The 25,519-nt window shown below is 36.4% G+C and overlaps 5 protein-coding genes and 2 pseudogenes across 9 annotated transcripts; 5 read left to right on the top strand and 2 right to left on the bottom strand.

Moving 5' to 3' along the window:
- Nucleotides 1–1,286: 1,286 nt before the first annotated feature.
- On the bottom strand, nt 1,287–3,572 carry LOC104767451 (putative pentatricopeptide repeat-containing protein At1g28020 pseudogene; annotated as a pseudogene).
- Nucleotides 3,573–3,911: 339 nt separating this feature from the next.
- On the bottom strand, nt 3,912–5,490 carry LOC147920198 (UDP-glycosyltransferase 76B1). Its single transcript, XM_087502715.1, has 2 exons — nt 4,962–5,490; nt 3,912–4,872 (listed from the first exon to the last, which is right to left on the bottom strand). Exons 1-2 carry the CDS (start codon nt 5,425–5,427, stop codon nt 3,995–3,997), a joined length of 1,344 nt encoding a protein of 447 aa, XP_087358841.1. The 5' UTR covers nt 5,428–5,490; the 3' UTR covers nt 3,912–3,994.
- A 3,969-nt stretch (nt 5,491–9,459) lies between these two features.
- Nucleotides 9,460–12,240, top strand: LOC104764884 (plant intracellular Ras-group-related LRR protein 9). The gene is made up of 3 exons (XM_010488483.2): nt 9,460–10,406; nt 11,026–11,192; nt 11,274–12,240. The coding sequence occupies exons 1-3, from the start codon at nt 9,696–9,698 to the stop codon at nt 11,902–11,904; spliced, it is 1,509 nt and encodes a 502-aa protein (XP_010486785.2). The 5' UTR covers nt 9,460–9,695; the 3' UTR covers nt 11,905–12,240.
- A 958-nt stretch (nt 12,241–13,198) lies between these two features.
- On the top strand, nt 13,199–15,214 carry LOC104764883 (glycerol-3-phosphate acyltransferase 5-like). Its single transcript, XM_010488482.3, has 2 exons — nt 13,199–13,926; nt 14,090–15,214. Exons 1-2 carry the CDS (start codon nt 13,339–13,341, stop codon nt 15,014–15,016), a joined length of 1,515 nt encoding a protein of 504 aa, XP_010486784.2. The 5' UTR covers nt 13,199–13,338; the 3' UTR covers nt 15,017–15,214.
- Nucleotides 15,215–16,516: 1,302 nt separating this feature from the next.
- Nucleotides 16,517–18,812, top strand: LOC104764882 (putative sugar phosphate/phosphate translocator At3g11320). 2 transcript variants are annotated; one of them, XM_087502873.1, is made up of 4 exons: nt 16,517–17,341; nt 17,767–17,870; nt 17,987–18,215; nt 18,308–18,812. In XM_087502873.1, exons 1-4 carry the CDS (start codon nt 16,895–16,897, stop codon nt 18,452–18,454), a joined length of 927 nt encoding a protein of 308 aa, XP_087358999.1. In that variant the 5' UTR covers nt 16,517–16,894; the 3' UTR covers nt 18,455–18,812. The 2 variants fall into 2 exon arrangements, with proteins under 2 accessions (XP_087358999.1, XP_087359000.1); XM_087502874.1 differs by having other exon boundaries at nt 16,661–17,374; nt 17,424–17,870.
- Nucleotides 18,813–20,856: 2,044 nt separating this feature from the next.
- LOC104767450 (L10-interacting MYB domain-containing protein-like) lies at nt 20,857–21,744 on the top strand (annotated as a pseudogene). The gene is made up of 2 exons (XR_015590786.1): nt 20,857–21,378; nt 21,471–21,744. The product of XR_015590786.1 is annotated as a L10-interacting MYB domain-containing protein-like (transcript).
- A 444-nt stretch (nt 21,745–22,188) lies between these two features.
- Nucleotides 22,189–25,276, top strand: LOC104764881 (L10-interacting MYB domain-containing protein). 3 transcript variants are annotated; one of them, XM_087502713.1, is made up of 4 exons: nt 22,189–22,469; nt 22,804–23,287; nt 23,617–23,904; nt 23,981–25,276. In XM_087502713.1, exons 3-4 carry the CDS (start codon nt 23,626–23,628, stop codon nt 25,100–25,102), a joined length of 1,401 nt encoding a protein of 466 aa, XP_087358839.1. In that variant the 5' UTR covers nt 22,189–22,469; nt 22,804–23,287; nt 23,617–23,625; the 3' UTR covers nt 25,103–25,276. The 3 variants fall into 3 exon arrangements, with proteins under 3 accessions (XP_087358839.1, XP_010486781.1, XP_010486782.1); XM_010488479.3 differs by lacking the exon at nt 22,804–23,287 and having other exon boundaries at nt 22,236–22,469; XM_010488480.3 differs by lacking the exon at nt 22,189–22,469 and having other exon boundaries at nt 23,091–23,287; nt 23,622–23,904.
- Nucleotides 25,277–25,519: the final 243 nt, after the last annotated feature.

The raw sequence follows: 25,519 nt of genomic DNA, 5'->3' as shown, positions 1-25,519 counted from the left end.
TTCCGATTATGCTACTAGCTAGTCGTTTTACGTTTAGGTTTGCAATCACCCATTCCGATTTATATGGGATACATGCATACCTCTGGCATGGGCTTAAGTTTAACCCTAATGAAAATTGAAGTCTTGTATATAAATTAGTTTCACTTTGAAAAGTTTAAATATATTTAGTGTAATATTATTGGTTATACTTATATTATATTAGGTTTTTATCATGAGAGCTAGTGATATATAAAATTAGTGTAATGTTGATTTTGATAGAAAAATAATATAGTAATTGTCATAAAAAATTTTGCCCTGAACTTTTTCAATTTAATCGGTTTATATAGCAAAGCTAATGACGCTATTAATGGGTTTAAAAGCGGGTAAGTTTCACGTATATATGTATAGACTATATTCAACGATCCTGTAAGGATTAAAACCAGTCCTAGTTTGTTTTTGTGGAACCGGTTTTCTAAAAAATAGCATTATTACGAGAAAGGAATCAGAATGTAAATAGGCCTGGGCATTCGGGTATTCCTTCGGGTTCGGATCGAGTTTTCGGATTTTCGGGTTTAGAGGTATAGGACCCGTTCAGGGATTTCTAGACTTCGGATTTGGATCGGGTTCGGTTCGGGTATTTTAGGTTCGAATTCGGATTACCCAAAATTCACAAAACTCAAAATTTTAGTATTTAATTTAGTCTAAATTATTCAATAATACGTAATATATCTGAAAATTTAGAGTATTTTTATCCAAATTTACTAATAAACAGTTTAAATACTTCAAATTATTGAAAATATCTAAAAATATAAATATTTTGGACACTTATATTATTAAAATTATAAATATTACTAATATATTACTACTATATATTAAAAATATGGGTGTATTCGGATATCCGTTCGGATTTCGGTTCGGATCAGGTTCAGATTTTGGTTCGGATCGGGTTCGGGTTTTCGGATTTAGAGATTTAGAACTCGTTCGGATATTTTACAATTTCGGATACGAGTTCCGATCGGATATGCGAATCCGGGTATTTTGCCCAGGCCTATGTAAATATATATATATATATATATATATATATATATATATTGAGCCTATATTATCCAGAGTTTGAATATTCGAAGATAAAAAAAAAAAGCAAAAGAAGCAAATTTAACGACGAAAGTAATGATAAGAAATATTATTAGAAAACCAAATGAATCCAAACGTAACCAAAAGTAAGTTTCAAACCGAGCAAAACTTTGTGGTTTTAATTAGGTATAAATTTCTAAACCAAAAGAAAAGAAAAAAGAAACACAAGAATATTAGGCTGTTAAATAGTTCAACAATGCAAACAGAACGGTACTTAAGATGAACTTAAAAAAGTAGTCGGGATGGTGTAGAAAAAACAATACTACGATCGCAGGAACCGTAGACACGACAACCCCTGCCGCGTAACCGATCAAGTCTTCCTTGAACAGCTTAAACTGCATCCGCCTCCGCTTCTGTCTACTCGAATACTCTACCTCCTTTGCCTTGGCTTCATCATCTTCCTCGTAATAACGAGAAATTAGCAGACATGGTATTCCGTTATCGAACTCGGGTCCTTGTGGTTCCCATTCTCCATATATCGCTTCTGCTCCTTGTACATCGCCAAGCTTCAACAGAGATCTAATCACATTTCGATATTCTTCATTCTTAATCTTTTCTCTCTTCACCCAAGGGCGAAGCGTATCTCTTTCAACCTCTTCCTTTGCCTTCTTCCTGTACTCATTCCATAGACGCTGCACTTCTCTTTTACTCCTAGTTATCTCCATCGCCTTTAGTAGTAGCCCTGCTCTTTCGTAAGCCTTTGCCATCTCACCAGTCGTCCTCATTTCAAGCTTGGTTTGTTCATCATCATCAACCCACTCTCTCTTATACGTTTCCATTGTCTTTACGTCATCTTCACCTGCGTACATCCTCAAAACGTTGTTCATCGTGACACTGTCATGCTCTATATTCTTCTCCTTCATCACCCGTAGAAGATTCTTGGCCCTACCTTGCTTTCCAAGCTGAATATAGAGAGATATCATCGAGTTGTATGGGGAGAGTTTTGATAGGAAACCTAGCTCTCTCATCTTCTCGAAAACGCCTTCCGCTTTTTCTAGCCTTTTGTCAGATCTTGTGTACGAGGTTAAGAGAGTGTTGTAGACAGAGTAATCCTTCATGTTCCCCGGGATGCTTCTTTCGAAAAACTTCTCTGCTTCTTCCAAACCCAACACTTTCTCACACAGATGAAGCCTTGTAACATAATCTTCTGGAAAAAGATTAAAACTCTTTCTATCACACAGCAATGATGATACCTCAAGTGCTTTAGATAACTGATTTGAGTCACGCAGGTTCTTGATAAGGTCTCTCAAGTTGGACGGCTTCACTTGGTTTCTATTTTTCAGCCAGTCCTCAATCAATGGATTAATCGGTTTAACTAATCTTTTATTCTTCATAGTCTTGTACAATAGGTTATCTGCCTTCTTCACCATTCCCTTCGCGCGATAGCCAGAGATCAACATAGTTGGTACTCGGAGATCGAACTCAAGACCTGAGCACTCCCACTCATTGTAGTATATCTCCTCTGCTCCGTTTATATCATCAAGCTTCAAGAGAGAACCAATCAACGCTCGGAATCCCTCATTGCTCTTGTTTCTTGTCTTCTTGTACAAGTTCCATATACGGTACACATCTTCAATCTCTCCTGCTTCACCATATAGCCTCATGAGTCCCTCATAAGACTTTGGATCATTCAGTTCCTCTGTTTTACGAAGCATATCTCTAGCCTTTCCCTTTGAACCATCTCTCAGATAAGCCTTTGCCATGTCAAGCGTTGTGAGCCACTCAAGCGTTGTAGTTTCATTCCAATCAGCTAGAAACTTGTCCATTGTCGCAACATCAGAAACAGCAGCGTATACTCGTAAAGCGTTGTTCACGGTGAGACTATCTAGCTCAATGTTGTTCTCCTTCATCTCTCTGAGAATCTCATCGACTTTAACGCGGTTTCTGAGAGAGCTGTATAGTGAGACCATCGAGTTGTATGGTGAAGGTCTCAAGAGCATACCTAGCTTCCTCATCTTCTCGAAAGTAGATTCGGCTTTACTCAGAGATCTTTCTCCGGATTTTGCGTAACTCTTTAACAGAGCAGCGTAGATAGATTCACCTTTCAGATTCTCGGGGATGCTCTTAAAGAACTTCTCTGCTTCTTCCAATCCCAAAACGTTCTCGATAAGATGAAATCGAACCGCCAAATCTTCAGGGAGGTGATTGCAGATCTTGTTATTGACCATCCAGTTTGATACTTCTAGGGCTTGACTATATCTTTTGGAATCGTGGAGCTTCTCGAAGACTCCTCTCACCAACGAAGGGTTTAACTGATTCCCCTGTTGTTGTCGCCATTGCTCAAGCACCGTAGTGATTGCTGCTTTCTGATCTAAAGCCGCTTCGATCCGACTCTGAAGAGTTTGGTTCGTCGCCGAAGACGATAGGGTTCCGTTTCTGTAGGTGCAGAAGAATCGAGGCCTACTACTGTGAGCGATGAGTCGCTTTGCGTGTTGCTGAAGATTACGCGCTACGCTCATGTTTGATGATGATGATGATACAGAGCAAACCTAGGGTTTTACTTAACTTTCGCAATTAAATCATTTTGTATTAATTGCGAGTTTACATTTTAAAAGATTACGACGCTAATGGGTTAAAAAAAAAGCGGGTAGGCTTCTCGTAATTATGGCCCAATCGATTGTAGTTTCCTAGTTTGGCAACTAAATTCTGAAGTTAAACCAAATTAGGGTTTTACTTGAGTTAGGGGTTAAACCAGCCCTGTTTTGTTTTGCAAAGATTAGTTAGGGTTAAACAAATTATGTTTCCATTATCTCTTTCAATAAAGTTTTAGAATGAAAGTTTTTGAGTGATATATAAACGATTAAAATGTGTCTTTATTTTGGGAATGCAGATTAAAATCAAAGGAAAACAAATTTGGATGTGGAGAAGAACGAACACCGAATTAGAAAGACAATACATAAGCAATTAACTTTTCGAGATTCCGAAACGATGAACCTTGAAGCTTAAGGCATTGTTCAGCAGTTTCCTTCATTAGCAAGATCCTCTTGCGGATCTCTTCTGCTTCTGAGCTTGTCATTAGTGTTCTAACCGCGTTTTCGATCTCTAGTCTCTCTATCTTGTTCTCCAAATGCAATCCGATCTTCCAAACATCGGTAATGTATCTAGCATTTACCCTCTGGTCCCCAAAAGAAGGTTTGCAAATCAAAGGTATAGCTTCACATATGGCCTCAAGTGTTGAGTTCCATCCACAATGTGTCAAGAACCCGCCTGTTGCACGGTGAGCTAAAATTTCGGGCTGAGGTGCCCATTTCACTATTTTACCCCGACCTTGGAGACTTTCGATGAACCCTTTAGGAAGAATCTCTATCAATTCCTTGCCGTGGATTGAACCGGGTCTAACCACCCATAGAAAAGGCTGGTTGCTGTTTCTTAGACCCCAAGCGATCTCCAAGAATTCAGATTCATCGATGGAGACAATGCTTCCAAGACTTGCATAGATCACGGAGTTGGGTTCTTGCTTGTCTAACCAGGAGAGACAGGTCATGTCTTGCGTAAGTAAGCTGGTAGATGAAGCTGAGATGTACCTATGAAAGGGTCCAATACAGAAGAGTGGAACTGGGAATTCTTTAAGGGATTGGTCAAGCTGATCTGGTTCAAGATCTTCGATGGCGTTGAATATGATCCCTGAGGAAGACTTCAGTGACTTCATCGTTCCTCTCTGTAACTTATCCCCTGATCTTGGTTCTTCTGTCTGGAACCATGGAAGATCTTTCATTCTAAGATATGGAAGCTCGGGTACCGGTGAGTCTGCCTTAGACTCTGCCATGGAGTAGAGAGAAGAAAAGTCAACAAGAATGAAACAAAAAAAAACTAGAGATAAATCTTGAATTCGATCTGTACATATATACCTTGTAAAGAAAGGTACCCTTTCTCTCGTAGTACATGAAACTTTGAGAAAGCGACGAAAGCTGAGAGGTTAACCGTTCGGAGTACAATCCTCGGGATACCGAATTTTTCGGTTAAACCGTCAGTGAAGTACCAATGAGCATCTACAATCACACAAGCTGCAGTTGGTTCTTGAGACAAAAGCTTCTTTAGGCAATCACCGAAAGGAGCAACACACTTGGAATTGAGGACATGGATAAACTCGATGACATCCAGATAGGATTCGGGTTCAGACAAGCCATCGGGGATGGAGACGAAAGTGAAATGAGGAAATTTGGAAGAGTTTGGAGAGTTGAACTCAGTGTGGATCACAATGATGGAGAAGCCTCTGTTGAAGAAAATGTCGGCGAGCTGAAACATTGGGTTTAAGTGACCTTGTAAAGGAAAAGTAAAGAGAAGAATCACTGGTTTTGTTTCTCTAGTCTCCATATTTTTTTGTTGTTGTTGGTGTTGTGTTTCTCTCTGTTTTAAGTTCTTGTTCACACGGGTAATGGCTATATTATAGATGTGCAAAGACTAATAAGACGAAAGCTGTAATGGGTGGGTGGTACGTCAGTAAGATACGTCACTCTTGCTGATTCGATCTAAATATATATTAAAAGTGAGTCTAGCTACTTTACTTTGTTGTTAAACAATGACCAAATGCATGTGGGGTTATCAAATTTGTTATAAACAATCATGTTTATCATTTATATATCATGTGAAGGTGTTCAATTTGGTATCTTTTTGCTGCTAAAATTAGGAAAAAAAAGAAATACAGGCCAATTGAGTTGTAGTTGTAACCAAATTTTGTTGACTTTAAACATTTTTTTATAGTTTAACTACTTTTGTATAAACTATTATTATATCTTAAATTTATACATTTTTCAAGAAACTTATTTTTTTGCTAAATCATTTGAGTTATCCAATGAATCTTATTCGTTTAATGATAACTAGTAAGAATCTGTATGTTAATTACGACGGCCAATATATAAAACTCAAATTCAAATTGGTATCCGAATATGAATTGGTTACTTGCACCGTTATTTATACACAAATGTGAGTTCGATTAGTAATTGATGAATGTAAAAAAAAAAAAAAAAAAAAAAAAAAAGGCAATGCGAATCGAACTGAGCTTTGTCGAACAAAAAAGAAAAAGTCAATGTTTTAGATGACAGGGCAGTGACTGTCTTTACAACATATAACTCCAAAAGTGATGGACTTTGGATTTGGCTTATATGAGCTTACTGACAACTTGCTTTTACTAAATCTTTACGAGACATGGATTGTCTAACTAAGCTCATTAATTTAAACAAAAATACATAAAGGTTAACATGTACTCAACCGGTTATATCGTCACTATATATTGGTTAATTGGTTTAATTTAGTCGAGACTCGAGAGAGAGACCCAAACAACATGAGATTCTGAAAGTTGGCAAAACACAGTCGATGTCATTTAGAACGGTTTCTCAGTTTTTTCTTTGACAACATGTACTAAACTACTAATAATATACAACTTTAGATGTAGACAGTAAACGAAACGAAACTATTGGGAGATCAATAATAGCACTAATCATTCAACTACTAAAACACAAATAGTAGCACTACTGGCCTACTAGCACACATGTATGGTCCACCTTAGTAAACGCATCGTGCTCCAAATAAAGAAAAATCTTTCAAGTTTCAACCATATTTGGAGTGTCCTCACTCCTCATCATATCTCATATATCATCACCTTTTTTTCTCTCTTTTTTCATTTTTTTTCTCATATATATTAGCCATCACACCTAGTAGCAAAGTGCAAACCAAACCTTGAATCCCATAAATACATCTACGAATCCTCTATCAATTATCTATAGAGAAAAGTCTTTTATAATATCCAAAATTTTATTTAAACCCATTACAACATATTTTGGAGCATTCGACTCTGCATTTCTGTTTTCAACTTCTAAAAATCTTTCTTTTTTCCTTTATAAAAACTAGGATGTCGGCCCATGCGTTGCCGCACGAGAAAGTGAAAATTTAAAATGATTAACATTGTTAATTTCACATATCGAGTGGTAAACGGAACAAAACATTTGTTGGATCAAAACATTGCAATTTTATATAAACAAAGAGGTGTGAAACAAAAAGGTGTGAAAACTAACGGTGCCAACATGGAAAGCTGGAGGTGCGACAAAGAAATATAATTGTTGGATCGAAATTTTGCAACTTTTGAGATCATTAATTTTTTTTTTTTTTTTTGTCAACTTTTGAGATCATTAATAATACTCAAATAACAAAAACTCTTTTCAAAGTCCATAAAAATCTGTATGTATATAAAAACAAAAAGGTCTGAAAACAAAGATGTATGAAACAAAAATGTGTGAAACAAAAATGTACAAAAACTAACAAGTGCAAACATTGAAAGCTAGGGGTACGACGAAGAAACACAATTATTGGATCAAAACATTGCAACTTTATATAAACAAAGAGGTGTAAAATAAAAAGGTGTGAAACTAACGGGTGCCAACATGGAAAGTTGGGGGTGCGACGAAGAAACACGATTGTTGGATCGAAACTTTGCAACTTTTAAGACCATTAACAAATGGTGAGATATTAATAATACTCAAAGAACAAAAACTCTTTTCAAAGAAACATGAAAATCTATATATATATATATATATATAAACAAAAAGGTGTGAAACAAAACAAAGAAGTATGAAACAAAAAGGTGTGAAACAAAAAAGTGTGAAAACTAATAAGTGCAAACACTGAAAGCTAGGGGTGCGACGAAAAAACACTATTGTTGGATCAAAACATTGCAACTGTATATAAACAAAGAGGTGTAAAACAAAAAAGTGTGAAAACTAACAAATGCCAACATGGAAAGATGGGTATGCGACGAAGAAAGACAATTGTTGGATCAAAACTTTGCAACTTTTGAGATCATAAACAAAGAATGAGATTATTAATAATACTCAAAAAACAAAAACTCTTTTCAAAGAACATAAAAATCTGTATATATCAATGTTTTGAAATCCGGACCAGACCGGCCGGTTGAACCGGTTTAACCGCGAACCGAAAACTATCCCGGTCCGGATATTACTTAAAAACCGGATACAAAGAAACTCGGATAAAATCGGAAAAACTCGGCTAAAATCCGCTAACCGACGATTTAACCAGCGGTTCGGGTCATGTTTAACTTAGACGAGCATATATAAAGAAGAAATCATGTACTGCTTCCTCTATTCTCTCCGATGTAGGACAAAATTTGAGTGTATGTGGCTTCTTTCTTTTTTTGTTTAGTCACAATTTTTTATAATATTAATTTATATGAAAGATGGAAATAATTTTTATTTTTTTAATTAGTATTTTGATATTCTCCTATTATATCTTGCTGTTCATGTTTGGATTTAAAATGATAAGAAATAAAATTTTATAACTATTGCTCAAAAATATATACTAATTAATAACTGATAGATATGAAAAATTTTGTTTGGATATTCATAAAACCAAAGTATGAACATATATATATATATATATATATATATATATTAAAATTCAGTAAATTAATGACCCACGGTTGGACCGGGTTGATCCGTTGACCCGAAAGGTTGTCTGGTTTGCTTTCCGGTTCAGGTTTAAAAACATTGGTATATATATATATATATATAAACAAAGAGGTGTGAAAACAAAAAAGTATGAAACAAAAAGATGTGAAACAAAAAGGTGCGAAAAATAACAAATGCAAACATGGAAAGCTAGGGGTACGACGAAGAAACACAATTGTTGGATCAAAACATTGCAACTTTTGAGATCATTAACAAATCTAAACTATTAGATGAAATAATAAAAATAATTTCATCTGTTAGATTTAAATTGACCTCTAAAAACTGAAACGAAACCAATTTTTTAGAATGGACACTAACAAGTTTATAAACATACCTTGATATAGAGATTGATGAAGATTAATTTAAAAACACTCCAATAAAACAATTCTTTGATTTTTTTTTAAATACTCTGAAAACAATAAATTCGAAACTTGTTTTTGTATTCCATAAAAGTTTATATATAATAAACAAAGAAGCGTAAAATAAAAAAGTATAAAACATAGAGATGTGAAACAAAGAGGTGCAAAAATAACTAGGTGCGATTTTTAAAATATGGGGATAGGAAGAATAGGTGAAACAATTAAAAGGTGCAATTTTTAATAGATGGGGGTACGAATGAAAAGACACGGTTATTTGGGAAAAACAAACTTGCAACTATTGAAATCATTAATAAGTTTCAATCGTTAGATGAAATAATAGAACAATTTTCATCCGTATCGTTAGATTAAAGATGACAAAAAAAAGTATGTTTGATATTATACAAAAGATATTTATTAAATTATTTCGAAAAGAAAATAAATTTCTAAATATATAATCAGTTAGACGAATTATTTAGAAAAGAAAATAAATTTCTAAATTTAAAAGCTATAATTATCTTTAACTAAGAGATATACTAAAAATTAATATTGAGATCCACACTAGCTGACGTGTCATCTTAGCATCAGAGAAAAAAAAAAAGCAGAGCAGGCGAACACAACACAACAGAGAACGTGGGGAGAGACAAGGCAAAAAGCTCACAACTTTCGATTCGATTCGATCCAAATCAAAAAAAGTTCAATCTTTAAATCTTCTTCATCTTCATCATCTCCCCCAGATTCAGATTCCAAATCTTCTTTACCAAAAACAATGGCGGCAGAACCTAACCCTAAGAACTTCCCTGTACTCTCTTACGTCCTGGCTCGTCTCCCTTCTTTCACCACCAAATTCCCTTCCTCCTCCTCCTCCTCCGCCGTTCCTCCTCCTTTCGATATCGAGCAACCACCATCATCTAGCCACTCGATCGAGATCGTCACTCAGATGCCTCAATTAACACAACCAGATGTTATCGCTTCCATGACCAGTGCGATCACTGACGTCGCCGAGACTCGATCCATCCTCCGAACACTAGGCCCTAGACCCGATCACGAGTCAGTCGACAAGGCTCGTGCTAAGCTCTCGGAGATCGAATCTTCCTTATCTGAATCCTTTGAGGACATCGCGCTTACCGACGCGGCTGGGAAAGATGAGAAGAGGAGATTAGAGATGGATCAGGAGAAGACTTGGTGTGAGTCGGTTTTGAAGCTTGATGAGGTTCATGCTTCCTATGAGAAGCTTTTGAAAGAAGCAGAGGAGAGGCTTGTTAGGATTTATGAGTCTGCTGAGAAGAATGCTGCCGAGGATGAGGATAATGTTGCCGCCGTTGAGGTTAATGAGGAGGTTGTGGGGATACTGCAGCACGCTTCCGCCAATCCGGTTGATCGGGTTGATTTGTCTGGGAGGAAGCTGAGATTGCTTCCTGAGGCATTTGGGAGGATTCAAGGGCTGCTTGTTCTTAACCTCGCCAACAATAAGCTTGAGGTCAGTTCTTATACATTTGCCACACTGTTGGTTCTCATTTTGATATACTCTCCCAAATATAACTTAGCTGATCTGTGTTCTATGGTGGGGTCTGAATCTGTTATGGGCTTTGTCTCTGTTGAAAGGATGAAACTTTAGTTTAGGATTTGAGAATTTGGGAATCTTCAGTGTAGCTTAAAGGTAACATTTTGGGGGCATTGTAGTGTTATACAATGGTTGCTGTAATCAATACCTTAGTAAAAGATACTTAAACAAAGATCTCGAGATTGCTCGTGGCATTTTCTTGTATATCTTGGTGAGGAACAATGCCTTTTCTGATGTGATTCAAAGAGATAGTGTATGAACGATGCGTAGTCTGATGTGATTTGAAGAGATTTAGGTATGTGTGTGTGTGTTTGTTTTTGCTTTGCGTCTTTGATCTTGACCTTTACTCTCTGTAGAGATTCCGGTATGTTTGTACGTGTTTGCTTGTTTTGGTTTGGCATCTTTGATATTGCATGTGCAGTATTGATGTGGTATGGTTTAATTCACAAATTTTCCAAGTGTTTCAATGCTAGATCTTTTCTTGATTGTTCTGAGGTAGAATCTATGGCTCTGACTGAGGTTTATGTCCAAATAGGCGATTCCTGATTCAATAGCTGGATTGCATAGTCTTGTTGAACTGGATGTCTCCACGAATTCTCTGGAGACATTACCTGATTCTATCGGTTTACTCTCCAAACTGAAAGTCCTGAATGTTTCAACTAACAAGCTCTCTGTTTTGCCTGATTCCATCTGCCGGTGTGGGTACGTATTAATATACAAACTCCACTTTGTCAAGTTTGATTTTTGAATCAATTTTAACCACTTCTTGCATCAATATCTTAGGTCATTGGTTATCTTGGACGTGAGCTTCAACCGTCTCACCTACTTACCAACCAACATCGGACTTGACCTAGTGAATCTAGAAAAGCTCTTGATCCAGTATAACAAGATCCGCTCCTTCCCTACCAGTATAGGTGAAATGAGATCCCTAAAACACCTTGACGCCCACTTCAATGAACTGCATGGCCTTCCTGATACTTTCGTGTTTCTAACAAACCTTGAGTACTTAAACCTAAGTAGCAACTTCAGTGACCTCAAGGATCTCCCTGCCCCATTCGGCGACCTCATAAGCCTCCAAGAACTCGACTTGAGTAACAACCAAATCCATGCCCTCCCAGATAGTTTTGGCACTCTCGAAAGCCTGACCAAACTGAACGTGGAGCAGAACCCGCTCGTGGTCCCACCCAAGGAAGTGGTGAAGGAAGGTGTGGAAGCTGTGAAGAAGTACATGGGTCAGAGAAGGATCAGAATGTTGGAAGAAGAAGAAAAGATGAAAATGGAGAAGGAGATGGAGCAGGCAAACGCTGGGTGGCTGACACGAACCACATCTAAACTGAAAACTTATGTCGCAGATGTTTCAGAGTATCTCGGATCGCCAACTTCTCGAGACCCTTACCTTGAGCGAGAGCTATAATGTGACTTGGCTCGAAGACCAAAGAGGTTGTTCTTCCTCCTTTTTAGGCATTCAGTATATAATGAAGGGTCTCTCTTCGTTACAGTGTTGTCTGCTGTGATTCTTTCTGACGGGTAAGGCCTGTCATTAACTTAGGTTCAAACTTAAAAAGAGACTCGGGTGATGTGATAACATGGGTCCAACTAATAAAAAGAAAGATACATTTTTTTTATTTGTTAACCTCAATTTTTTTGTATTTTGCCCTTTCTAAAGAAACTGTGAAAGTGTGGATTGGGTTTGTGCCTATTCTGCTTTGTGGGTTTGGATTTAATAAGAAGCATATTGATGATTGCTTCATATTGTAGGTATCTTATCTTACATTAAAGTATTAAACTATAAGCGCAATCAAGAAAAGCTTCTGATCCAATGATGTACCCTGTGTAAATTTGTAAATAAATTAACTGTGAATCCGTTGATCCTCCCGAAGACATCCCCAAGGTAAATCAAAGCTGATCATTAAATGTCACAATCACGAACTGGTGGCTTTCACGCCGCCAAAAAAAACCCATAGATCCATCGTTTCAGCAGATCTGGTTCCACGCTTATCAACCAATAGCACATGCTTCTCTTTGGAAATAACGTAGTCTTTACCATCACACTAATTGCATCTTCACTCTTAAGTTTTCATTCAATTCCCACCTAATCTTTTGTCTCTTAAAAAAGATTACAGAGACAAAGAGAATCGATGTGTTCTACAGTGAATATATAAGATGGCCTCAGGCCCTCAGCTTAAATACCGTTAACCGGTTTAAACCAAAACTAACGAACACTCAACAGCTTTTTTGGTTAATAGTGAAAATGTCATTGAGTTAGTTGACACCTACACTAACCAATCACTTGAATCGCAATCACTTTGAGTGTTAAATCAAACATTCTTCTTCGTTTCAAGTCTCTCCAACACTCGAGACCAACCAATACGATTATCTACAACTTTCGTATCCTTCTGTGAGGTAATCAGGCAATTCTACAACACAAATAAAACGCTGTTTAGGAATCTCATCACATCGTCTTTTTTAAGTGTTTACTTAATTAAGTGCATGGGAGAACAAATAAGTTGATATTTAGTCCATCAAAATTGTTACAACTTGAGGATATACTACTATATAAAGAGTATTTGCGTATACAAAATGTCTTTCTATATATCATCATTTCGATATTAATGTTACTAACCAAAACTCACAACGCCTTAATTAAATAACTACGCAAAACAAAATTATACTATAATACATCTAAAACGGGTCATTGCATTAATATTAACTGGAGCCAGCTCCACGCAATGACATAAACTTTCTATATAACATTAACTCTTGATCCGTTCTAATCTTCATACAGACCAAAGTGAAAAAAAAAAAAAAAAAAAAAAAACTCAGTAAGTCACTAAAGTCAGTATACAAAATGGTGATGAACAGATCGAGTACGACGCCTTATTCGGTGGTGTCGGAGTTTGAAGGAACATTACTGAAAAACAAAGATTCATTCTCTTACTTCATGCTCCTTGCCTTTGACTCATCTGGTCTGATTCGTTTCACCTTCTTGCTGTTTCTCTGGCCCGTCATCAAACTCCTTGACGTTTTCGGCTACAATGACGTCTCTCTCAAGCTCATGATTTTCATAGCCACGGTTGGTCTAAGCGAAGGGGAGATCGAAGCGGTAGCTAGAACCGTCTTGCCAAAGTTCTACATGGATGATGTAAGCATGGACACGTGGACGGTATTCAGCTCGTGTAAGAAGAGGGTCGTGGTGACGAGGATGCCTAGAGTTGTGGTGGAAAGGTTCGCGAAGGAGTATCTTAAAGCAGATAAGGTCATCGGTACGGAGCTGATCGTGAACACGTTCGGTTATGTCACCGGTTTTATACGTGAAACCGATATCGATCAGTCTACTTTGAAGCGTGTTGCTGAATTATTTGTTGACCGGAGGCCTCATCTAGGTCTTGGAAGAGCCTCTGTGACGGCTTCTACGACTTTCTTATCGTTATGTGAGGTAACGTTATGAATTGTTTAATTTAGATGATATTTTCAGTGGAATTCGAGTACTTCTTTCACCAACACTCTTAAGTGATAAAAAATCAATAACATGCCATTTTCTTTTAATACTCAAATCATCTAGTGATCACTATTTGGACCTAATTTACACATAAAAACAGATTCGTGCACCGGTTCCGGAGAAGATTGTCAACTACCATAACCAACAACTTGAGCTGCAGCCGGTGATTTTTCACGACGGACGCCTTGTGAAGCGACCAACACCATCCACAGCTCTCCTCGTCCTCCTCTGGATCCCATTTGGAATTGTTCTTGCCCCCATCAGGATCCTTGCCGGGTCCGTCCTCCCATTGTGGATCAGAAGTTACGCCCTGAGGATATTAGGCTGCCAAGTCATCGTCAAGGGAAAGCCTCCTCAGCCACGAGGACACGGAAACTCTGGCGTTCTCTTTGTATGTAATCATAGAACGCTAATGGATCCAGTTGTAATATCCACTGTGTTGGGACGCAGCGTCATGGCTGTTGTATACTCCCTTTCGCGGTTTTGCAACCTCTTCTCTCCGATCCCCATCGTGAGAATACAAAGAATCCGAGACGTCGACGCCAAAACGATCAAACTAGAGCTGTCCAAAGGAGACCTAGTGATTTGCCCCGAGGGAACAACTTGTCGTCAACCGTTTTTGTTAAGATTCAGCGCGCTTTTCTCGGAGCTAACGGACATGATCGTGCCTGTGGCGGTTAACTGTAGGGTTGGATTCTTCCATGCCAACACCGTGAGAGGCTGGAGATGTATGGACATGATATTCTTCTTGATGAACCCGAGACCAGGTTACGAAGTGACGTTTCTGAACAAGCTACCAATGGAGGACACGTGTTTATCGGGGAAAAGGTCACCTTATGATGTGGCGAACCATGTTCAGAAAATCTTGGCGGATACGTTAGGGTTTGAGTGCACTAACTTAACGAGGAAGGATAAGTATAAGGTTCTAACTGGAAAGGACGGGACAGTGTCGTATGTGTCGTTTCAGGACCAAGCTAAGAAGATCATTAAAACTTTCAATCCTTTTTCCTACTGGATAAAATGTTAACTATTCAGTTTCCATGTCAAGCTCATTTTTCATACTCTCTTTCAATGACTCTGTTTTACGTTTTCAAGTTTATTCGAAGTTTGCTCGGTTTAAAGGTGAAAAATACTTTATGGTTTTATTAAAAGCCCAAAGGGTTTAAAGATGATTTGTGTGATTCGGGCCTATTTTTAGATTATCGACATCTTTTGGTTGTTTTCATTGGTTTGATAATTGTTTTTTTTTTTTTTTCCTTTGTTTACGCGAGTGAAGACTAAAACAAGGATTTCCTAAAAGAGATCTAGGAGAAGTTTGTGGTGAATTGTTCTTGCTAAGATTAATGACTCTTTTTTACTGAATTAACCAATGAAATCGTGCATGTCTCGATGAGTGGGGTTACCTCTGGATTCTTTTGTGCACCGCTGGTTTGGTTTTGGTTTTGATTTTATTGATAAAAATGATACCCGACACTGGTTTACGAGAGGTTACCCTTAATTTGAACAAGCTTCCGATCGAGGAGCACGTGTTCATCCGGGAATAGGCCGTATGATCTTACGATGCATGTTCAGAGAATCTTGGCGGATACGTTAGGGTTTGACTGCAGTAGTAACTTCACGAGAAAGGTTAATTAGCAAAAGCTTCCCACACTTGAAAAGCAAGTCGTCGCTTAAGGACTAAAAAGCTAAGTAAGAATAGATGATTTCCCCTTGAAATTCAATTCACACGTCATTTTAATTTATCTGGAAGACTGGAACTAACGTTTGAGACAAAGTACGTAAGTCCCAATTAGACGTTCGTTATTTATGCTAAAATTATACTAATAGTCTTAAAAGGAAGTGATGTATTTTAGTAAAGAAAACGCGTTGAGGAGTCACCTATCATCCGATGGTTGAGTAATATTGGATATTATTGTATGACCAACAAAGTCGTGTAACCCTCTACTTTTTTTCTCCTTCATTTTTTGTAATTTTGTATCACGAACATTTTGAAATAATTGTGGTGAATATATAAAAATCATTCATGAGAATCAAACCAAACAAATTGACATTTCAACGACGTGTCTGTTACTACTATATATATAATTTGTCGGTATCGTGACTATAAACACTATTTAAAAACAAGTCTTTGTAATTTCTTTGTTTTTCGAATCTTTTGAAATTTATTAAAATCACATTTATGTTAAAAAGAAAAAGAAAAAAAAACTGAGCCGAAAATCATAAATACACAAAACTAAAACCGAAGTTTATATAAATCAAATTTCGTTTTTGTAAATTGGAAAGCCAAAACCGATCAAAGAAAATATTAAACCCAAAATTGAACCGAACCAAAGAAGTCAAAACCGATTCCTTTGTTCACACATTCCAAATCTTTTGAAACTTTTTTCTTGATTATTATTATTGGACGAATCAATGCAAAAAACACTCCCATTACTATATATATATATATATAAATAAAAAAATAAACTACGACTGCATTAATTGAAGAATTAAATTATATATATATACATGAAACGCATTAAATCTCATGAACTGAAAAAAAAATTAGTAACAGCAATTTTCTCCATAATTTTTAAAAAAGAGAAGAGAAAAAAAAAAAACTTTATTTTTTAACCCAAAGATCTCTCCATTGACCTTTGCTTCTTCTTCTTCTTCTTCAATCATAGTTTCTGGATTCAACCATTCTCTCATTCGTGTATTTTTCTTTGTAACTTACAATCTCGATTCGATCCAATGGAAGAATAACTCTCTGAAGATCTCAAAAAGTAGTCAGATCGATTGATTGAAGCTGCGTGAATCCGAAACTTCCTTTTTTTTCTCAAATTCGTGGTTGTTGTATTAGGGTTTTGAATCGATCGAGATCGGGTTTGGTTTAATTCGCGAATTTTTCTAGAAGGAGGAGGAGATGAAGATAGCGGCCAATGGCCGGTTTTTCACAATCGGATTAGTAGCGTCATGGTACTCATCGAACATCGGAGTTCTATTGCTGAACAAGTACTTGTTAAGCAACTATGGATTCAAGTATCCAATCTTCTTAACCATGTGTCACATGACGGCTTGTTCTCTTCTCAGCTACGTCGCTATCGCTTGGATGAAGATGGTTCCTATGCAAACGATCCGATCCCGTGTTCAGTTCCTTAAGATCGCCGCGCTTAGTCTCGTTTTCTGTGTGTCGGTGGTTTTTGGTAACATCTCTCTTAGGTTTCTTCCTGTCTCGTTTAACCAGGCGATCGGTGCTACGACGCCGTTTTTCACCGCCGTGTTTGCTTATCTGATTACGTTTAAGAGAGAAGCTTGGTTGACTTACTTCACTCTCCTCCCTGTTGTTACCGGTGTTGTCATTGCCAGTGGGGTAATTTTTTTTAAAATGTCATTCTTTGCTTTTGTGATTTTGAATTTGGTTTGTTTAGATTGGTTCTGATGCAATTCGAAAGCTTATGTTGAGAAATTTAGGTGAAATGTGTTGTTATGGTAGCTTTAGGGAGATTGAAGTAGAGGCACACGAATGAGAGGATTAGGAATAGAGAAGATTATGAGCTGAATCTGGTTTATTCAAATTCTCATCTTTGGATTGTTGATAGAAATAGCAACTTTTTATACTTGTGTTTCACATTTTGAAAACCTTTCGAATTGCTCTGAGCTCGAAGCTGCAGAGTGTTAATTAGTATAGAGGTTGTTCTTTTGATGTGTGCAGAGTATGCTTCTTCTTGGATCTTTTTTTCATTTCATTTATAGCATATTTTTCTGATCTTCCTCATTTTTTAAATTTATCATCAGAGTGAACCAAGTTTCCATCTGTTCGGATTCATTATGTGCATAGCAGCCACAGCTGCAAGAGCACTTAAATCGGTTCTTCAAGGAATTTTGCTATCTTCAGAAGGGTAAGAGATTATTATAGCATCTTCCGCTGTTTTATCAGCTAAAATTCTATCTTGCGGAAGTTTGTATTGTTTTTAAGAGTGTTGCTGAAAATGTTTGACTGAAAATTTGTTTGAAGGGAGAAGCTAAACTCCATGAACCTTCTACTTTACATGGCTCCCATAGCTGTTGTGTTCCTTCTTCCTGCTACCCTTATCATGGAAAAAAATGTTGTTGGCATTACAATCGCACTTGCCAGAGATGATTTTAGAATTGTTTGGTATCTGCTATTCAATTCGGCCCTCGCTTATTTTGTGAACTTGACCAATTTCTTAGTCACGAAACACACCAGCGCTCTGACTCTTCAGGTAATAACACATCTCTTCTATCTATACATTAACTCCATCATCTAAAATCCATTGACCACTTCTCATAAGTTATATTTTTCTATGATATATAGGTGCTAGGAAACGCCAAAGGTGCAGTAGCAGTGGTGGTTTCTATCCTTATATTCAGAAATCCTGTTTCGGTGACTGGAATGTTAGGTTACTCACTCACGGTCTGTGGAGTTATCCTCTACAGCGAAGCCAAGAAACGAAGCAAATGAGAGAAACATTCATTCTATTTGTTCAGTCCCTCAGGTAAACAAATACAGGCAAGTTTCTTTTGCTGTGAACAGAAAACCTTACACAACATCTTTGGTTGGATCAAAAGCAATACCAAAGGATCAGAGTACCAAAAGCAATCATTTAGAGGACTTTCACAAATAAGTGATTTTTTTTCCTTCTTTTCTTTTCCTTTTTTGTTCTCGGATTCTCTCTACTGCTGTCGTCGTAGGTTGTTCTAAGAGTAACTTCGATTTAGCTTTTTGTTTTTTTTTCTGTCGATTCTTTATATCTAGTTTTGTTATATCAACATTTACAACACTGATTAATTAATGGAAAAAGACAAAAGCTTTTTTTCTTTTTCTTCCACCTGTTTTTAGTTCCTACTTCTCTCTGTGAATCCAACCTCTGTTATGCAGTTACACTGGATTATGCTCATGAAACAGAGTGAGAAGTTGGATTCATATTGTTTTCCATAGATGCTTGAATCACAGCCCACAGGTTCCAGGTTGGGTTGTTAAGTTGTTTAACTGCTATAGATTTTTCAAGGTGAGAGCTGAGTCAAAGGGAGGGAGCAAAGCAAAAGGACTATTGTACTTCAATCTTTCCGAGAGAACAAGAGAGCATATTTGACTATAATGATCCCCAACCACACACTTTAAAAGCTAACCCCATAAGTTGTAGTTTTTTTTTGTATGTATGTATGAGAAGCAAAGTAAGGGTTCCAGAGCTTTGATTCTCTCATAAGTCGGATTTAAAAATTATTTGTCAAGAGTGTATTATTACTAATACACTATGATACAAAAAACAAAATAATTAAATTATTAAGTTGTGGTTGTAAGTTGTAACGTCTAAAAATGTATAAATCATTTTTTTAAAACGGTGATATTTACAAAGTTACACTATTTCTAGCAGAGTCAGTTAAAATGCCAATAAAATCATATAAATTGATTTACATTTTCATTTAAACTCAAGTCTAACTTGAAACAATATATTATTTTCATGTTTCATTCAGCAAATCTTTTATTACTACATACCAAAAAAAAAATCATAATAGAGATAATGAAAAAGATGAGCCAAATTGTATCCCATATTGTTTTAGTTTCCTATGTCTTTTCCTTTAGACCATTAGATTTATTATTGTATGAGTAGTAATAAAAGTCACATTTTAAGTCTTAAACAAAAATACAGACAATAGCTAAGTTTAGGCAAACATAGGTCTATTTTGACTAGAAAATTTCGTGCGTAAACTTATTTATATATCTATTTAAAATAAAATAGAAATTTGGGCGTAACTGTACTTAATAGATAAATAAACAACTCATTGTAACTAAATTACTAAAATTCTATACTTTGACTATCTTCTTAATTAACACTTGACAAAAAAAAAATAATAATAATAAATGACAATAGTCTTTAGTAGAATTGAAGATAATGTGTCTTTTTTTGCAACAAATTGAAACTTGTCAACATAACATAATAATAAAGTTACCAATAAATAAAGTGAACTGGTTTCAGCCGTTATAAAATGGGTCCCTTAGTAATCTCAGAAACACACAAAAACCAAAGAGAAAAATTTGCTGTCTGGCTTTTTTCAGCCACACAGTAGCAAATCAGAATCTCTCTTTGTATAAATTTCTGGTACACACTTTGCTGTCTTGTTTTAATCGTTAAATAAAATTGTGTTGTTCTTCTCCGTTACCATCTATGATATAGCACATCCATGATGCAAAATTTTGCTTGACAGACGTGGATGCTTACTTTGTATTGATTTGGTTACGGTTTAAAATGTGTTTTCACAACAGGTAAAAATCACGGAATGACAAAAATCATTTCGTAATCCTACGAGAATTTAACCAATCATGTATTTTTGCTACATTTTATATTTATTTCCCGCGATTTTAACGTTGTTACCGGTCAAAACTTGTTTTAATATATTGTTTTTTTTTTATCAACGTTTTAATATATTGTTTTTTTTTTTTTGGAAATAACGTATGTTTTGTTTTTGTTGGTGTTGTCTTTACTTATCTAACAACAAAGAACTATGACGCCGAGAGTCTGGTGGCAACCTGAACACCACAGACACTTTGTGGAGTTATGCGTCGAGCACAAGGCTCATCTACCTCGAATGCAACATATACTGAAACCTTTTCAGCAAAGCACGGGCACGAGGTTCACCATACTTCAGCTTAAGGATCATTGGGGTACAATGCTCAAGAATTGGAAGATATGGTCAAGACTTGTTCAATGCAGTGATATGAAATGGGATCCTCAGACGAAAACGTTTGGTGCCAGTGATCAAGACTGGACCAACTATTTACAGGTACTTTTAAAAACTCTAATGTTTCTGTGTTGATTTTGATTGTGTAAGAAGGCGGCTACATATATATGTAATAAAACTTGATTGGGTTTGTCACAGGTGAATCCTGAGGCTAAACCGTATCGGTGGAAGTGGCCTCCATTGTTCCTCGAGAAACTAGAGATTATCTTTAAGGCAATTAACGTAGATGATGAAGGTACTTCACGTAGCAGAAAAAGGAAGAGAAGTTGCAAGCATCCTGATAAAGAAAATGATACTGGAGATGAAGCTACGCTAAGCGCGTCTAACATCTGGCCTCGTCGGTGTGTATGGACCTTGTCCTCACATGAACTTTTTGTCGAGTTGTGTTTCCAAGAGTCATCAAAAGGAAACAGACCAAACAGAGGTAACAAATACTATCGAAAGGAAACTTGGGATATGATGGCTGAGACGATCAATCGGGAAACAGGATCAAGCTACACACGAGCGCAGCTCAAGAGCCGCTGGGTTGTTACAAAGGAAGAGTGGAGGTTCTGGTGTAAAGCTGTTGGCAATCCCATCATGAAGTGGGATGACAATACATGCAAGTTTGGAGCAACTGACGAGGACTGGGAAAGCTTCTTGAAGGTTAACAAAACGTTACTCTAACTTTTCTATCAATTGGTGAATTCGAAACTTGGGAATAACACTGGATGGACCTTATATTGTTAAATTTATAGGTTAATCGTAAAGCTGCAAAATTCAGATGGAGAAATATCCCTCACGCTGAAAAACTAGCAACCATCTTCAGACATATCAAAGTATCAAACCCGGGAATGCTCAACCCCGTACTTATCGCAGGACAGTGATCGATCATCATTCTGAAGCACCACAGTCACATGAACCAGCTCCATCATCAGCAGTCTACATAAACGAGCCAGTCACAGGAGGAAGTGACCACGCTTCCTGGGCCTCATACATATAGCTTTATCTCTTTATTAAAACATTTTTTAGAAGCCCAATGTTATTTGAAATAAATACAATATATATTATTTTTCTTTATTTAAATACATAACATAATAGCATATTATTTCACATTTAAATCCATTTGTGTCCTAATAAAATAAAACTAATATTATGCATTGACTTATTTATGTACTAGTTAAATAAGTTGCCATACAAACAACTAAAATGTTATTTTCCCCTAATTTTGCCGCAAACTCGTTCGTGTAGATCTATTTTTTTTTTTAAATTCATGCACATAAACTTACTTGTGTACATAATATTTTACTATTGTAGTTAATCTAATTAAATAACATGCCATTTACACAAAGAACTAATCTTGCAAGCATTGACCAAGAAAAAAAAAATACTACAGTACAAGCAAATTTAGTAGTATATATAAAAAATAAAAAATTTAGTAGTATATTTAACTAAAATAAAACCAATACCACACATAAATTCACTTGGGTGTCTATAAATAGAAAAAAAGACTCAAAATTGTTAAGCTTCATTGGTGAATCCGCAGCATCGACTGCTCTGCTACTGTCGATCAAAAAATTACCTTCACATCTCTTTTTTCTTTCTTAAGTTATGTCGTTGCGACTTGAATATTAGAAATTCAGAGTCACCCCAGAAAATATCGGCATAACTCAAACTTTTACTTTGAAGCGGCGACTACCGTAAGTTATAGATCTGCAAAACCAAATCAAATTGCCGCCATTAACAAAAGTTTGCAGGTATGTACTTTTCTTATTTTCTCCTCCAGTTTACAAATATGTATGATAAAATCCATTAAAAAAAAACTCAGTCGTTTTGAAGTTAGTCGCTAGTAAAAGGAGCACGACTTTGAAAAAATAGCCTTAACCTCACCATATATATTAACAAATGGATTTTTTTTTTCTTTCTTTAAAGTTTAAACTATGCATGTAAATTGTAAATCTATTTGTGTGTTGATAAAATAATAATGGCAACTAAACTAATTAAATAATGACATAACGTGTAGTATAAATAAATAAAATGTTACGTATTCAAATCTAACGCTTAAACTTATTTATAATTATACCTGGTTAGAGCCGGTTTTCTTTATTGGAAATTTTTTTTATTGTGTTAAGCATGTTTCAATTTGTGGTCAAAAATGACAATTTCTCTTTAATTCTATTATCATAATGTGATTTTTTTTAAAGGTGTTAATTACGAAGATAGTCAAAATTAAGTGTTTAATCAAGCTAATTTTTTTTATAACAAAAGCTAATTAAACTCTACAAAAAAAGTATATCAACAGAATCAAAGAGAAATTGTCATTTTTTACCACAAAATAAAAACATGTTCAACATAATAATAAAAAAAAATTCCAATAAAGAGAACCAGCTCTAACCGGGATAAAACACGCCTAGTAAGTAATCTCAGAAAAACAGAGAGCACCCGTCTCGAGCGGCACACACAAACGCCAAAATCAGATTAACCAGCCAAAAAAAAAAAAAAATAGCGATCTGGCTCTGTTCAGCCACTCTGTACCAAATCAGAGTCGCTCTCGCCGCTCTACATCTAATTCCCGGTAAACGTTTTACTATTCCTTCGCTATTTCGTTTTATTATTTTGTTCCTTCTCCGACCACAAGAGCTGTACCCAATCTCGCGTTCGATTTCTCCGTTTTCTAATCGTCTTTTTTTTTTTTTTTTTTCTTTTAGTATAAAGAGCTGAAACCTAAATTACATGAATGATCGATCTGGGTTTTAACTTAAAAGTTTTGTTCTTAGATCCAGCCATTATGTAAATTTCCCTGACAAATGTGGATAGATGTTGTTACCAATATGATCTTGTTATGCAAAGAACTTACATTTTTTTGTTTCTGTTCTTCTTGTCTTTGCCTATGTAATGATGTAGTGAAGAGTTATGAAAGCCACGTGGGAACCCGAGTACCACAGAGTCTTTGTGGACTTATGCCTCGAGCAAAAGATGTTAGGGAACCAACCTGGAACGCAGCATATACTGAAACCTTTCCAGCAAAGGACTGGGGCGAGGTTCACTAGAAAACAACTTAAGAATCATTGGGATACAATGATCAAGCAGTGGAAGATATGGTGTAGACTTGTTCAATGCAGTGATATGAAATGGGATCCGGTTACAAACATGTTTGGTGCTAGTGATCAAGATTGGTCCAACTATTTACAGGTACAAAACAATGGTCTTATGTTCTGTCTTGATTTTGGTGGTTTCTTGATAAGTCTTTGATTCGAATTTGTCACAGGTGAATCCTGAGGCTGGACAGTATAGGTTGAATCCTCCATTGTTCCTCAAGAAACTAGAGGTTATCTTTGAAGATAGTAACTTTGATGATGAAGTTACTCCAGGTTGGAAAAGGAAGCGAGTATGCAAGCATCGTGGTGAAGAATATGATACTGGAGATGATGATGAAGAAGAAGAAGAAAGAGAAGATAAACAAAGCGCGTCTAATTTCACGAGTCCTCAGTCAAAAGGATATTGGTCACCGTCCTCACATGAGCTGTTTGTTGATTTGTTGTTCCAAGAGGCTTTAAAAGGAAACAGACCTGACTCACATTATCCAAAAGAAACTTGGAAAATGATGCTTGAGACTATCAATCATAATACAGGTAAAAGCTTCACAAGACCACAGCTTAAAAACCACTGGGATTGTACTAGGAAAGGTTGGAAGATTTGGTGTCAAGTGATTGGTGATCCCATGATGAAATGGGATGCAGATACCAGAACATTTGGTGCTACTGATGAAGACTGGAAAAGCTACTTAAAGGTAAATCATAGAGCTGCAGTATTCAGACGGAAACATATTCTTCACGCTGATAAACTAGCAACCATCTTCAAAGGACTTATAGAACCTGGAAAAGCATATTTTCGTCATTATCGTAGGAGAGTGGGTGATAACCATCATCATCCTGAATCACCGCAGTTACATGACCCGACTCCATTATCAACACTCTACACAAACGAGCCAGTCACAGTAAGTGAAGACAGAGCTGATAATGATGATGATGATGATGATGATGATGAGCCTACTCTGCAGGACATGAGATTTGACGGTGTTGGTTTTGCAGAGTCTCGGTTACAAGATGTTGAAATTGTAACTCCGGGTTCTCACAGGTTCAGTACAGAGCTGTCTGAGAAGATTCCAGTGAATGTATCGGTCAAGAAGTACGAGTATACCATTGGGGAATGCATTGAGTGTTTGGACAACATGGAAGAGGTTGAGCAAGGTAGTGATCTTTACATGTTTGCCTTGGATTTGTTTCCGACAAAAGAGTACAGAGAGATCTTCTTACATTTGAAGAACTCAAGTTTGAGATTGTCTTGGCTGCTTAGACGTCAATCTGGTGGCCTTACCATTACTGCCTAAGATCCTATTCTCACAAACTTCTGATTATGTTTATCTATCAAGAAAAACAGTTTACTATATATTCTATGTTTAGTTGTCTTGGGTTCAAGTTTATTTTATGTTTATGTGTTGGGAGTAACTTAGAACTCTGTTTTCATTAGTGTGAGATGTTAAATTGTAATCTTCGTTTTCAAATCATTAGCCTATTATACTTTATGAGATTAAGAGTAATCAGAATAAGTTAACGAGAATCTTCCACTCTAGGTGGATTATAATCTAAGCAAAGAGAGTGGCGAACGTTATTGTAAGATGAACTTTAGCTTCCTTGAAAGATTTCATGACAGTTGGATATATTATAAGAATCAGTTGTCGTCTCTAGTGACTAGTGCCATTACTGAAAGCTACTTTCTAATTGTTAAAACTCTAAACCCTCTAGTA

Source organism: Camelina sativa, chromosome 19, assembly GCF_030686135.1.
Source record: "Camelina sativa cultivar CO46 ecotype springtype chromosome 19, ASM3068613v1".
Taxonomy (NCBI): Eukaryota; Viridiplantae; Streptophyta; class Magnoliopsida; order Brassicales; family Brassicaceae; genus Camelina; species Camelina sativa.
Note: the sequence above shows the minus strand (reverse complement) of the source record. Positions and strands in the feature narration are given on the sequence as shown.

Coding starts and splice junctions, on each gene's coding strand:
- LOC147920198 (XM_087502715.1), bottom strand. CDS start 5,427: ATGGAGACTAGAGAAACAAAACCAGTGATTCTTCTCTTTACTTTTCCT. Junction 4,873..4,961: donor AGGGTACCTTTCTTTACAAG/GTATATATGTAC, acceptor ACTCCATGGCAG/AGTCTAAGGCAGACTCACCG.
- LOC104764884 (XM_010488483.2), top strand. CDS start 9,696: ATGGCGGCAGAACCTAACCCTAAGAACTTCCCTGTACTCTCTTACGTC. Junction 10,407..11,025: donor TCGCCAACAATAAGCTTGAG/GTCAGTTCTTAT, acceptor ATGTCCAAATAG/GCGATTCCTGATTCAATAGC. Junction 11,193..11,273: donor GATTCCATCTGCCGGTGTGG/GTACGTATTAAT, acceptor TCAATATCTTAG/GTCATTGGTTATCTTGGACG.
- LOC104764883 (XM_010488482.3), top strand. CDS start 13,339: ATGGTGATGAACAGATCGAGTACGACGCCTTATTCGGTGGTGTCGGAG. Junction 13,927..14,089: donor CTTTCTTATCGTTATGTGAG/GTAACGTTATGA, acceptor ACATAAAAACAG/ATTCGTGCACCGGTTCCGGA.
- LOC104764882 (XM_087502873.1), top strand. CDS start 16,895: ATGAAGATAGCGGCCAATGGCCGGTTTTTCACAATCGGATTAGTAGCG. Junction 17,342..17,766: donor GTGTTGTCATTGCCAGTGGG/GTAATTTTTTTT, acceptor ATTTATCATCAG/AGTGAACCAAGTTTCCATCT. Junction 17,871..17,986: donor ATTTTGCTATCTTCAGAAGG/GTAAGAGATTAT, acceptor ATTTGTTTGAAG/GGAGAAGCTAAACTCCATGA.
- LOC104764881 (XM_087502713.1), top strand. CDS start 23,626: ATGAAAGCCACGTGGGAACCCGAGTACCACAGAGTCTTTGTGGACTTA. Junction 23,905..23,980: donor ATTGGTCCAACTATTTACAG/GTACAAAACAAT, acceptor AATTTGTCACAG/GTGAATCCTGAGGCTGGACA.